The 13,954-nt window shown below is 36.5% G+C and overlaps 1 protein-coding gene across 1 annotated transcript in view; it reads right to left on the bottom strand.

Annotated features, from left to right (window-relative positions):
- Positions 1-13,954, bottom strand: part of ADCY2 (adenylate cyclase 2) — a 209,401-nt gene that overhangs the window by 100,447 nt on the left and 95,000 nt on the right. The window contains exon 4 of the mRNA XM_061369676.1: positions 5,974-6,123. Within this exon, the coding sequence (XP_061225660.1) occupies positions 5,974-6,123 (150 nt within the window). The remainder of the gene's footprint in view (positions 1-5,973; positions 6,124-13,954) is intronic.

The following is a 13,954-nucleotide window of genomic DNA, read 5'->3' as shown; positions in this document are numbered from 1 at the left end:
AAAACACCATTTATGTGAAATGTCTCAGCGTGTAAATAAAGAATTCTAAAATGTAGAATCAAAAGAAGTGCTTCTAAGCCTTCAGAAATCAAAGTGTCAGATTTTTATTGAAATATTGAACCTCAGCTGAAAAGCAGTTGCAGGTTCTTAAACAGATATCAGAAAACATTCTTACTGTAGTATCATCATGCTTATGTAATCCATTGTAACTTCTTCAGTGACTGAGTAACCTGACAACAAGTACCTATGTAATTTTCAAATCACTCAACTTTTGGCAACAAAGATACACTCCTCTTGCAAAACTATGATTATTGTCATCAATAAGTTGGAGAAAAAAAGGCTACATTATTTCTGATGTTAAATTTCTGTAAGCTAAGACACAGTATTAGAAACTTGGAAGAATTTCAGTAGTACTTGATAAGATTTTTTTGTTGATACAAAAACCATTACTTTGCCAATACAGGATATGATTCAAGGGGGCTCTTACCTTTTCATTTCTCTCTGTCTGAAATCAGTGTTCCTGTATTTCACAATACTCCACTATAGGAAGGACATTAAAGAAAACTACAGACTTACTGAAAGATTCCAGCTGAGTCTTGAAAATCTCACTGCATACAGATTCCACCACATCTCCAGGCAGCTTTTCCCACTGCTTAACTCCTCTCTTATGAAAAAACTTTGCTTCCTTCCAGCCAGGATTAGCCTTGTCGCAGATCATGCCTATTGCCTCTCATCCTTTCACTGTGTGCCACTGAGAAAGGTCTGACCACATCTCCATAAGCTCCTTCAGATGGATGTTAGTCGTTGACACCAACTCTTTTCTTCCGCACACTAAACATCCCAAATTCCCTAATTCTTGTCACCTGTCATAAGCTCCAGTACCCTAATCACCTCTGTAGCCCTTTGGTGGATTCCCTCCAGTTTCTATTTGCACACTCTATTCATCTTCCACATGAAGAACTTTGGATGTGAGTTCTTCCTCAAAACATGCTATAATTCTGGTAATGACATGTAGATTAATAGAAAAGATTGGCACCTCACTCATCTGTATGTGTACGAACATGTCTGGAGTAGAAAAGGGATTCTAAAATACAAAAGACCCAAATTAGTTTTTGTTCCTGTTTATTAATTTTGAAGCTCTGTGGGGAAACAAAAAGAGAAAAAAGAAATGAGGAAGCCCTTAGAAGAACTATTCTATGTTCATGAGAACATTTAGCTTACATTTTAAAATGCATTATTTGAACTTACAGGAATACACATTTGATATATTAGTTTAAAATAATATATTTCAAATATTTCTGTTCTTTACTAACAGCCTCAAGTCTTATAAATGTATGAGGCTTCTCTGGGTTAGATTAAAAACAATATTGAAATATTTGAGTTCCTGTAACTAATGTTTTTCACTGCTTCACCACGTTTTGGTGAAAAAACAAAATCCCACTCAATTACTTGAAACCTCATTCATTTTCATCTGCTACCTGACCATTGTTTCTAAACTCATCATTACACCACCTCCTCTTCAAAGACAGCACTTAGAGAACCCACTGAATACCAACACCTTGCAAACACCTCCCTGTGACGCTGCAAGGATTTCTTAGTGTATATTCCTATGTTTCATGATGCAAAGCGCCAGAAGAGAGAAAAGCGATTACATTAACTGCTTGTCAGTGACAAGATCTTGCACTCAGTGTTAATGAGTCATTATCCTACAAACTGTCAGCCAGGCTGTATCAGTGAGACAAATAACATTATGAGAGGCTATTTTAAATATATATCTTCAAATAAGGCTGCACCTTAACAGAGGTCAGGAGAGTTTTACATTTCTCTTTTATACACACTGAAAAGATAGAAAAGCTGTGTGAGAAACACCAGATTGGGCATTTAAAATACTGACTTTTACCACAGAAGTTTAAAAGTGACTCTCACAACCAAGTACATTAATGGAAATAAAATCATGGAATCATAGAATGGTTTGGGTTAGAAGGGACTTTAAAGATCATCTAGTTCTAACCCCCCTGCCATGTGCAAGGACACCTTCCACTAGACCAGGTTGCTCTAAGCCTCATCCAACCTGGCCTTGAATGCTGCCGGTGATGGGGAAGACACAGCTTCTCCGGGCAACCTGTTCCAGTGCCTCATCCCCCTCATGAATTAAAGAACTTCTGCCTAATATCTAACCTAACTCTACCTTTTTTTGGTTTAAATCTATTACCCGTTGTCTTATCAGAAACTGTGCTATCAAAATCCAGTGTCCAGTGTTATCAAACACAGCCCTAGGAAACCAGAGTTCATAAAGATGATCTTGATATTTACACATCTACAGCTGCAGGCAAACACATATTATATAGTGCAAACCCAAGCCAAGGCAAAGTATGAGCCCTATGCAATAAACCAGATGAAATTACAAAGGCCTTTGGGGCACTGACTGGCCCTGACCAACATCACCTTGGCCTCAGCTTCTGCCCATGGCCCAGGGGCCACATTTTAGCTCAGCCACTGCATGAGCTGTGCTGTAGGACCTGGATGTGGATCCTGTTGATCATGGCCCCCTGAACTGACTTCCCAGGTTCACGTTGGACCTGCCTAGCAATTGCTGGGCATGACCCTGAGATGTGGATTGACTTCCTGGCTTGGCCTCACACTTGCCTCATCACCACAAACTTAACTACTGTTCTGGACTCTTGGTCGATCCTGGGTGCCAGCAACTGGGTTTGCCCAAATCTCCCTATGTTGTGGGACCCCTGCCTTGCTGGAGTGTCACCACCCATCTCCTTGGGAGCCGCCAGCCTTTGCCATGCCCTAACAGAATCACACAGTGGTATGGGCACAACATGTCTAACTTGTACCTTGGTATAAATATGCACAACCCTATTTAATCAGATACTAATGTATGCTGGTCTCACTCAAAAATGATGAATATAGCATTTCTCTTGAGTTCTTTGGCGTAACTGTTGAGTGGTAATTCAATATACTTATGTAGTGATACTGTCAAAATGGTACTCTCAAAAAAGCTATTCAAAGACAAAAAAAAACTACTTCAAAACATCTGAAATATAATAGGTGGCTACAATGTATGAGCCTACTCTCAAAACAGAATAAGAGGAAATCCATGGCATAATTCGGAATATAAATGGTACACCTTTCAAAAACAATTATAAAAACATAATATCCTTGATCTGGAAAAAACTGCAATTTGATCTGTAGCCCTAAGCATTTAGAAGCACATCCTACGCTCTGCACTTGTGTAAAAGTAGTGCTACTTCTCACTCAAGTAAATTAAATCAAGTAGAATCAAGGGTCATGCTACAATCTTTGACAGGCTAATAAAGGCTTTGATAAAACTCAATGTGTTTTTTTTTAAATGCACCTGCTCCTACAGTTTCAGTGTATCCCAATCCTCTAAAAACAGTCAGCAATATGATTGACTAGCTCGCTGAATTCTAACAATATGGATGAAGGTACAAACTTAAATGAGAAGTTTAGATTGGGTATAAGGAAGAAGTTCTTTAGTGTGAGAGTGGTGAGGTACTGGAATGGGTTGCCCAAGGAAGTTGTGAATGCTCCATCCCCTGGCTGTGTTCCAGTCCATGTTGGACATGGTTTAGTGTGAGGTGTCCCTGCCCATGGCAGAGGGGTTGGAACTAGATGATCTTAAGGCCCTTTCCAACCCTAACTATTCTATGATTCTATGATTCTTGGCAAAGCAAGTAGTATTAAAAGACAGACTAAAGTACATCAATTTGTGAAGAAATATTTTGCAAACAAGTATGATAAGTGGGGGGTGGAGGGAAGAAGAAAACAAACCTAAAACTTATCTAATTAGTCCTCATTTACTTTTTCACATTTAAATATCTAACACTCATAAGTCCAATAATAAAGAAGTGCATCTATGTCTTTTTTACTATAAAAACTGTGACATGAGATAAAGGACATTATGAGGCTATTAAGAGTTAGAGAGGATAAATGCTAAGGAAATCTATATAAGTTCTGATGAGCTAATGGTTCATTGGAGGTTAAAAAGATCATTCACATTCATAAATACTTCACTTCCATTTAATAAGACATTGATTCGTTATTAATCCAGACCTGCAATACGCTACTTAGATCTGCTTAGATCTACTTAAATAATTTGATATGTTTACTTCTGTGAAAACACAAATATGACAACACATATATATATATAACAAATCATCTTAAATAATTTGATATGTTTATTTCTATGAAAACACAAATATGACACCACATATATATAACAAATTATATACAATGCCCTTCATTACTCTATAACAACAACACAATATATCAATGAGAGATGGCTGTTGCTGCTTTTCATCTTGCTGGGCTCCAGCATATGTGAAACACAACTCCTACAAACCACAAAGAAGAAGCATCTAGTGCAAAATTCCAGATAGTTTGGCTTCTCTCCATTGTCAGATTCTTAGTCATTTCTGTAAGACCTTCAGAAGTGCCAGGAAACCAAAACTACTTTGTTACGTCTTCCCATAGAAATTAGTAGTGTTTAAGCAAACAACACACATTTACACAAACCACCAGCTAGCACTACGTATGTTCTAACTACTGACTTCTACAAGCAGTATCCTTACCCCTCTGAGTTCACCTACCAAGAGTGTCTAGTAACCCACACTCCTCCTTCTTGCAGATACACCAATACATTTCCTATGCCTGCAGAAAAAAATAATCAGTAGTAGAAACCTGGGCCCTTACAGCTGTGCTCAGCAAGCTAAGGTCTCACAGGTCCCTCCTGAATAAGGGAGACCTTGCTTAATAATGGTCTGTGTATACCCTTTTGACAGCTGAGGCCTAAGCACAGGCAACAGTGTTAACCATTTTCTATAAAGTCACTACAAGCCTAGAAGCCATCACATCAGCTCTGCATTGCTGGAGACTGCCCAGTCTGCAGATACCTGGCATTGGTTGCTCTGCAGTCACAAACTGTCTCATTGGAACTAATTTGGAGATACTCTCACCCATATTCTCAACAGATAGTAAAATGTGCATTACGTACTATCAGTTACAAAGCCTACTGATTCACCACATGCAGCTCATGGAGGCAGAGGTGGAAACTTATAAATGACTGCTCTTACACAGCCTCTCCTGCTACAGCACCTTATGCAGATTTTACATCTGATCATCAAAGCCTGCCTTTACTATCTGCAGCAACTTCAGCCTGCATGCAACCCAAGTGCCCAGCAGAATAGGGCTAGCCCTCTGAATGCACACATGACCTTGCTAAAGTCCTGGTATCATGTCTCCATTTGCTTTTTCTGAAAAAGAAGTGTTGGTTATGGATCTGGAAAACTTTGATTTAATATGGCTACAGGTATTTGTAAGACAAACATGACAGTTAAGGTCAGCTGGGACATACGAACTGTATGTACATCTGCACTTTCTGTGACAACAGAAAATTGTCAGTGAAGGCTTTATTCTCTGACCCTTAACAGTTCATAGATGTTTGAGTCTGGTGACCTTCAAAACAAAATATACCTATCTTCTTTACTACTTGATGAACTAATTTTTATTTCAAGTTCCTTTAAATGAAGCACCTATCTGTCAGGATGATAGGCACTGTACAGAACTTGCAAAGACAAAAAGAACTATATAAAGCAATCAGAGAAGCCTTTTATTCAGCTGCTACAATAAATGACAGATAGTGTCATTATGCAATTCCCCCAGCTCCTCTTAACATACCTGACCCCTAGAGCTGTATCACATGATTCATCAGTATTATAGTTTCAAATATTTTTCAAAAACAGTGCAGTAATATCTCCTTGCAGTGATTTTGCAGTATTGGTCTTGGGCATGAAGAACTGAAGATGCACAAAGCTCACATGCAGATCTCACAGATCATTCAGTGAGAACAGCAAAAGAGATGGTGTGAAAACAGAATCTGTATATGAATGGGAGGACAGTGTGAAAACAGAAAAAAAGACCCAGACAGGGCTGTGATTTTACCTGTTGCCTCTTCTCAAATTCTAACTTGATACGGGATTTGATGCAGTTGCATGTGTCTTGATAGGTCTGCTGCAGCGCAAGTTCCATGAGGTGTTTGTGGTATGCTCCTGCCAGGTTTCCGCAGATAAAAATTATTACGTTTGCCAATATCTAGGGGTTTAAAAAAAAAAAAAAAAGAGAAAAAATGTTAGGAAATGTATTTAAATAAATTAACAGAACATAATCCTAACCTGCAATGAAAGATTGCCGCAGTTATACATTTTGGTCTTGTTTTATTCTAGCAAAGATTCCAAAAAGCCTTTCCAAAAACCATCACAATTAGTGGCATAATTCCAAGCAATAATACCATTTTGATTTAGGTTTAAATAAGAATGATAATGAACAACATGTTTTCCTACTCAATGAGGCACACAATTTCTGTAAAAGAAATTCATCTCATGTTCTACATCCACTGCTGAGTATTAATTGGGTGGAATCATGATCTACTGCCATAAAAAAATAGCCATAGCTCCTAATAACAACATCAAAGGCCGTGTCATTGCCACATTCTTTTCGCAAGACATTTTCTTTTGGAGTGCCATATGATTAAGGGGTGAAAAGTTCCACCTACGTCAACAGCATGACCTGCATTTTACTTCAGCCTGACCCATTACAACATGTCAGTCAACTATAAATATTAGCCTTGGTGATGGTTAAGCAACTTTTAACTAGTGAGATATGACATCTCTACTAGAATATAATTTTCACTACTACTGAAGAACTGCATTTGACTAAAACTTAATCTACTAAATTTTAGGGTCAAACTTACAGCATTAGGTGCTCAGTGTACACAGCAACGCATGAACATGAGAAGTAAGTTAGCTTAAGGGATACACTTATTTAGTAATAGCGACATTTCAGAGAGTAAAAAGAAGAGAGAGGCAGGCCTTTCCTGCGCTTGAACTCTGAAAGGGACAGAATACTGTGTGATGATACTAGTACTTTCAACTGACCCCAGTTTATTGCTGCAAAAAAAAAAAAAGACATTTACCCATCCTAGCTCGCCTAGAGCAAAAGAAACACAGTAATGAAACCAATTCTTAATTCAATGAAAAAAAGATAGATACATCTGAATGTGGTTAGAGCAGGTCTCTATCTGTAAGTCCCTAGTGTATAAGGCCCTATATGATTATAGTCTGGATTACAAGTACTACATGATATCATAGTACTCATCACCTGGAAGAGAGGAAAGACGAAAGGAGGCTGAAATTTCATAGAATCATATGAGTTCTCCAAAGTTAATCTAATCATGAGGTTTATGATAAATTTCCCCAGTCATCATTCATTGGTTGGTTTTAGTGTACATTTGTTTTGGTGTACATTTGTACATTTGGCTTTTTTTGGTGAAAAAAAAGAAAAAAGAAAAAAGGATGACAGTACATGATAGGGGTTCAGAGAAGAGATATTTCCTATTAACAGAAATCCATCTCTTTGATTTCACAAAAATTATCATCTCTTTTATTCACACCCAAAAAAATATGGAGTTTTAATACTCCTTTTATAAATGCACACTTTAAAATGTAAGTTTTAAAGGAATGTTTTTATTTTCCACACAAATTGTAACATTGCTACAGGCAGTACCTGTTCCTCCATCTGTGACATGTCTGACATCTCACTTCTCATGGTTCCACTAAGCTAAAAACTAGAACTATACACCTTTGCCACAAAAAAAGACTGATGTTTTGAATTTGATACAACTTTTCTATCTTTCCCTAAAACTTTCTGATCATGGGATTATAATATTCCTAAAATATTTCTAAATTTTTCTAAAATATGTAAATGTAAAAACAAGGAGAAAAATCTAAATATTTCACTTTCTCCAAAGAATTTATATTATGAAATAGAGGGATAAGAAATTATTTAAATGAAACCTTTCACAAAAGCCAACAATTAAAAAGAAAAAAGGAAGAACTGATGGTGTAGAAAAACATTTGAACTCAAAATACTTTTGTATGTCTTTGTTAACCACAACTGCTTGATTCTGCTTTGATGTTAGAAACGTCACGGAGCTCTTAGTGAACAAAGATCTTATGTGACAGGTTACAGTGCAGGGGTAGGGTGTTCCAACTGCAAGCACTGACAGTTTTTGAAATGAAATTATGAAATGAGAACAAATGCCTGAAAATAAAGGTTGTTAGGCAGAGAAATTCTCAGATATGCAGTGGGAAGATTTAGTAATAAAATGAACACTGAACTGAACTGAAATCAACAGTGTGCTGTCATAATCTCTATGCAGAGATCATTGTTGAAAAGATGCATACAAACTTAATAAATGCATTGTCCAGCTTCATAATGTTATAGACTATCTAAAACAAACCTTCAGGAATATAACCAATCAGAACAGAAATAATAAAATACTGTGATGGGTAGATGGAGGAGTAAATTATGAGTATCATCTTCACAGCCATAGAAAAACAGATTACAGTTTTATGACTGAACTAGCTGAAGTGAGAAAATAGATGGAAACAAGTGACTGACAGGTAAGGAAGCTAATTAACCAGGCTTTTCAGATTCTCAATGGGGTAATTCAGCCCACATGAAGCTCTGTTCTGGATTCCAGTACCTGAATTAGGCTGTTCAAAGACAACTTAGATACCGCAGCCATTGCCATACTTAGTGTAGATGTCACACGTAAGCGCATAAGTGAATAAGTAGATAGAAACTGTGTTCAAAACATTATTAATTCTTTTGGCTAGCATGGAGTTCATTCAGAAATGAGTTACTAGTGTACTAATTTAGAAAAAAAATTCTAAGAAATAGACAAACTGGTTTCTGAGTCAGACCAACAGATTTTTGCCTTTGCATAGTTTGGCTTCAGTGAATGTATCTGCATGTGCCACTGAAGAGTTACAGAGTGAAATATGTATTTTCTATGGACTATTAAATGAAAAATGTAATAAACATTACTAAACAAAATAAAAGCATATATCCTTCATACTGAATATCTCATTTCTCTAAATCTGGCAATTTCTTCTGAACTGTGGTCCAGCTCCAACATTTGAGCTGGAGATGTGCTCAGTCCCACATTTGCTCTAAAGTCTCATAGGCATTCTCCCAAAAGGAATGGGTTCAAAGTTTTCATCAGTCAAAAAAAAAAAAAAAAAAGAAGAAATAAATAACTGAGCTTTCAATCTCCTAAGCAAGTTCTCCAATCAGAATGCAACTGCACAAAAAGTTCCTTCTCTTCAGGCCCCTGCTCTGAGAAGACACCATGCTGTGAACCCTACCTGTACAGAAACGTTTGCAGTGAAATCCTGTGGTGGATCAGTCTTCTACCTTCTAATTTCTCTAAGCCACGACTCTGCAGCTCTCTTTTCCTCTTTTTGTTTTTCTTTTATCTTTTGAGGCCTGCCTTCCTTCCCCCTCTCTCTGCCCCCCCCACCCCGATGAATGCTGGCTAATAAGAGAAGATGTGGTGAATCTTGCAGTAAGAAAATGCATCTTGCTGCAAGAGCTCTGATCGACTACACAGATAACGTTATAGCCAAGAGACCTCCGTAACAGAGTTAAGGGGCACATGAATAGGCTTAGACAGCTTTGTGAGGGCTTCTGCCAAGAAGGATAAGCCTGAACTTTGGAGAAGGGTGTAAACAGCAATGTAACTCAACAGCAGAAAATGACCAAGGTTACCTCAAAGCCAGTGCTGCATGAACCTAATTAATCTCCTTTACAAACATACTTTATATAAAAAAAAATACCACCCCACAATAAACAAAGTCTAGTAAGCTCCCACTCAATTCAACATATGGAAACACTGAGTCACATAGCAGAAGTTCTAATCTCTGTACAGTCAGTGAAGAGGCAAATCCATCTCCTGCACCATCTGCACCCCTTTAGATATACCCATGAAGTGTATACTATAGTGAGATCCTGCTCAATGAATAAATTCAATACCTATAGAAGGCAGTCTAAGCATTCAGCCAAAAATTAATGCAAGGAACACCAAGGTACCTCTGGGAAGTATCTCAAGGTACTCCAAGTACCAGCTTGTATCTCTGATCACTTAAGGACCATAATCATGCCTGATCTCTCTTCCGTCTCTTCTGACCTATACAAAACTGTAAGCACTTCCAGGCAATGGGGCATTTCTAAATTGTATTTTTATATTCAAGCACATGTATTTTTCAGTATCAGTGAATATAAAGTAATCTGATGTCTACTGCTTAAGTATCAAAATAGACTGTATTTAAAAGCAAATGAAGACAAAGTAGGAATGACTAATTTCTCAAGAGAGTACTAAACTTCACTGAGTTGCTCAAACAAATGCAGTGTACTATATAGAAGTTCAACTGATGAAGAGTGCCTACAAAGGTATATGTATACAAGGAAGTACTATGCTAGATAAAAGATTTATAATATCAGCTGCTGCTTCTCAACCAAAGCATTATTTATTAATATATTAGTGACTGCTGTTCAAATACTGACTATAAAACTCAGGGTTCTCTACAGAATTTCCCTATGTGGAAAGTCTCCAATTTATGAGGATTTGGGGTTTTTTTTTTGCTTTTCTTTCTTCTTAGCTATTGCTATTAGCTATTATGCAATTCTTGCATGAACAGCATTTTTACCCCAAACCCCAATACAAACAATAATAACTTTTTAAATAGACTCCAGTTTTATTCTGGACAAGAAAGTTGAGGAAATGGAAGCTGAGGGGTGGGCAAGAAAGGCTATAACTTATAATGTCTGCATGGAAATTAATGGGAGAAAAACAAAGAATTCTTGTGCCATTGCCAAGATGCAAATTCTTTAGCTCTGCAAAGATGAATTGTCCCTCCCCCATTTGATCTTTCATTTGATGGTCTGTAGTGTGACTAGCCAAGCTAGGATACAAGTCTATACTTCTTTGGAACCTGTACAGCTTTAGACTCAGGCAAAATTCATCTAGTAAGAACACCACAGTGTAGAAACTGAAAAGCAGCATTTGGAAAGGAAATGCTTAGCTACCATGTAAATTAGTCATTCACATGGTCACGATGTAATATGCAAAATACCATTATTTTAAGTACTAGTGTTCAGAAGGTTCTCCAGCTATTCCATGCAACACTTGCCCACGGAGCTGTGGCCAGTCATACACTGTTGACATTTTTCTTTCACATTTCCAGACCTATGGACATCCAAAGTGAGGAGTTCCAACATTTTAATACATTTCAGTGTCAGTAATATCTATAGCTATATGATTAACTCACAAGAAAGATGACAGAACTGAAAACAGGAGACAGTTTGCCCATATGGCAACCACTGTTCCAAATCCAAGCAATTTGGTTAGTAGCAAATTTAATCAAGTCTGTATTCCTGTGGATTTGCATCCCTTTGCCCATTATTTCTTTATTATATAGTACTTCAAGCTCCTCAAAAAGACCAAAGATAGCTGGCCTAAAATGAGTGATCAAGTGGTGCCTGGTCCACCAGCTGCTGTTGCACAGTGTAAAAAATGCCTTTTCCCTGTATTTGTCTTAGTGAGATCACTAAAATAATAAATACTTGGGAATAAAATAAATACCTGGGAATTAAGAGTAAAAATCAATTTCTTTAATGACTACAACATTATATTTTATAATTTGAAAGGTAAAAGGTATTTAAATCCTTAAATACTCACTAAGGATGCAGTAAGAACATACTACAGAAGGAAAGAAAAAATAGGAAGCTCTAGTACCCTCAGAAACCCTTTGTCTATATCAAGGAGATTCTCAAATGTTTTTCAGAAAGATAAGTAGAAAAAAACCCCTGCAATTTTGCAAGAAACAACCCAATAAAACCAAACAAATAAACAAACAAAACTCTAAGCAAAAAAAAGCACCAAAAAACCCCAACAACCTGACTTCTTAAAATACCTGAGAGTCAACAAAACAATAAGAATATTAATTACTCATTATTCCAGACATCAGCAAATGGCTCCATATCTTCAGTGCTAAAATAAACTTGGCAAAACGTCCCTTTGTAGAAGGGGAGTATATGTCATTTTACAAGCCAGGAAGCTGTGATGCAGCTCTTCTAATTTGTATGTGTAATTTCCTTGTAGCTTATGAAATCAGAGCATTGCGGACACCAGCAGGATATCCCTTTTCTGTAATATCTGTGTTATTTGATGTGATTTTCTTTTTATCATTATTACAGATTGAAGCTTCTCATAGCTCCAGGCTGTTCTGTGGAATTACTGGATTTATTTTATTCAGCTCTGTGAATACACAGAGCCTATCTATATGCCAGTATAGAAGAAAACAGATCATACACTGTAAGCTCTTGAATCAAGCCCAGGAAAAATACACTAGAAACATGAATCAGAATTATGGTCCCTTTAGATCAATTATTTGTAATATGCATAATCAATATCATTGGCTCTAATTAATGACTTTTCACATTCTGAATCTAAAATAAATTTTTCAAGAGGGGAACTGGTACTCCATTCAGAAAGAACCAGCCAGCCACTGCATTCCCCTTCCTGCCTACAGTGAGATTTGATTGTGTTTACATGCACCTCTGGGATAATTTTATTTCTTTACTATTAAAACTGCTCAGACACATTTGAATGTACAATTAGTTTAAACAAATGTACAACAACCAAACAAAATACAAAATTCAAATTTATTCAGATACATGTTTAGGTAAAACTAACAGTAACTTTGGGTTTGCCTTAAATTTTGGAAGCAGAATCTGTAAACAACCGATGCTCTCATCCATTTTAAAAACTAAAATGCTACCCCCAAAACACTGATACTCATTTTGAGTTCCTGTATCTGATCTAGGAATGAGTACTAGCATGCTATAAAAAGAGAGACAAGACATCTAACACGATAAAACTTAAACAGTTTTCTTAAAAAGAAAAAAAAAACACTATGGGATAATACACCAACCTTTGATATAGTACAGAAACAGTCCCATGTCTGATTTTGAGATACCCTTACTCTTTTTCCAGAAATTATTATACTTCACTCTCTAAAATAAAGACTAAAATCTCTAATATAAAGGTATTTACTTACAGCACTATGCTGCCAAGTTAAATGTGTCACAGTAGATTTCTCCTTACTTCCCTTCAGCTGGAGTATTACTAGGCTATCTCTCCTGTACTATGTAGTAGTCATCATAAAGTTTATTTCCTATTAATATCTACCAGCCTTCATGAAATTTATTCATACATTATATATCTCTAAGCATCTCCCCTTCTGGCAAGTTTTATAGAAATTAATCAATAGGTTCAAAACCTATCAGGAAAAGGCAAGAAAAACAGATAAATGAACTACATATGTGCTCTTTATTAATGTACTAACTTCTGGCATGCCTAACTGGAAACGAGATTGCACTCAAAACCACAATGATTATTTCAGCTTTCTTCCCCAATCACTGTAGTTTATATTGTGTCTAACTACACTGCATATTACACATGCTACATACTCTCAGTTATCAATATACAATGAAATCAAAATCAATGTATAGTTTAGTATTACATGGATAAATTGCAGTAAGAACATATACTCATAATTTTTTACTGCATTGCAAAGTGTTAGCAAGTAATGTGTTTTAGTTTAATTGACAGACAACAGTGATTAGACATTTTGAAATAGCATTTTTTTATGATCTCTGCCTAAATGAAATTATGATATATATAAGAATGTTTTTCTTACACAACACTTTTCTCTATCAGTATTTATAATGATCTGGATAAGCTTTTTAATAGGAAATATTCCTCAAGTATTTGTGCTGCTTGCCTGATGACTATGACAAACTTTCATCAAATTAATTTTTCATAATTTGACAGTCTGTGCTAGGAAACACTTGCCTTTGGCTATGTACTTCACAATGAATGATATGGAGCAGAAGGGAGATTAACAATAGCAGCGTATAACCGAGGAAAGTGATGACCTACAGAACTTGATTCAACTGATTCCAGAACTTCCTCAGAGCCAAAGTTTTGAATTATCACACTCTTATTATATGTATTTGC

The sequence above is a fragment of the Neopsephotus bourkii genome, unplaced genomic scaffold, assembly GCF_033783945.1.
Source record: "Neopsephotus bourkii isolate Nb327-2 ecotype Australia unplaced genomic scaffold, CSIRO-AGI_Nbou_v1 NB_1508, whole genome shotgun sequence".
Taxonomy (NCBI): domain Eukaryota; kingdom Metazoa; phylum Chordata; class Aves; order Psittaciformes; family Psittacidae; genus Neopsephotus; species Neopsephotus bourkii.
This window is presented reverse-complemented; position numbering and strand designations above follow the sequence as displayed.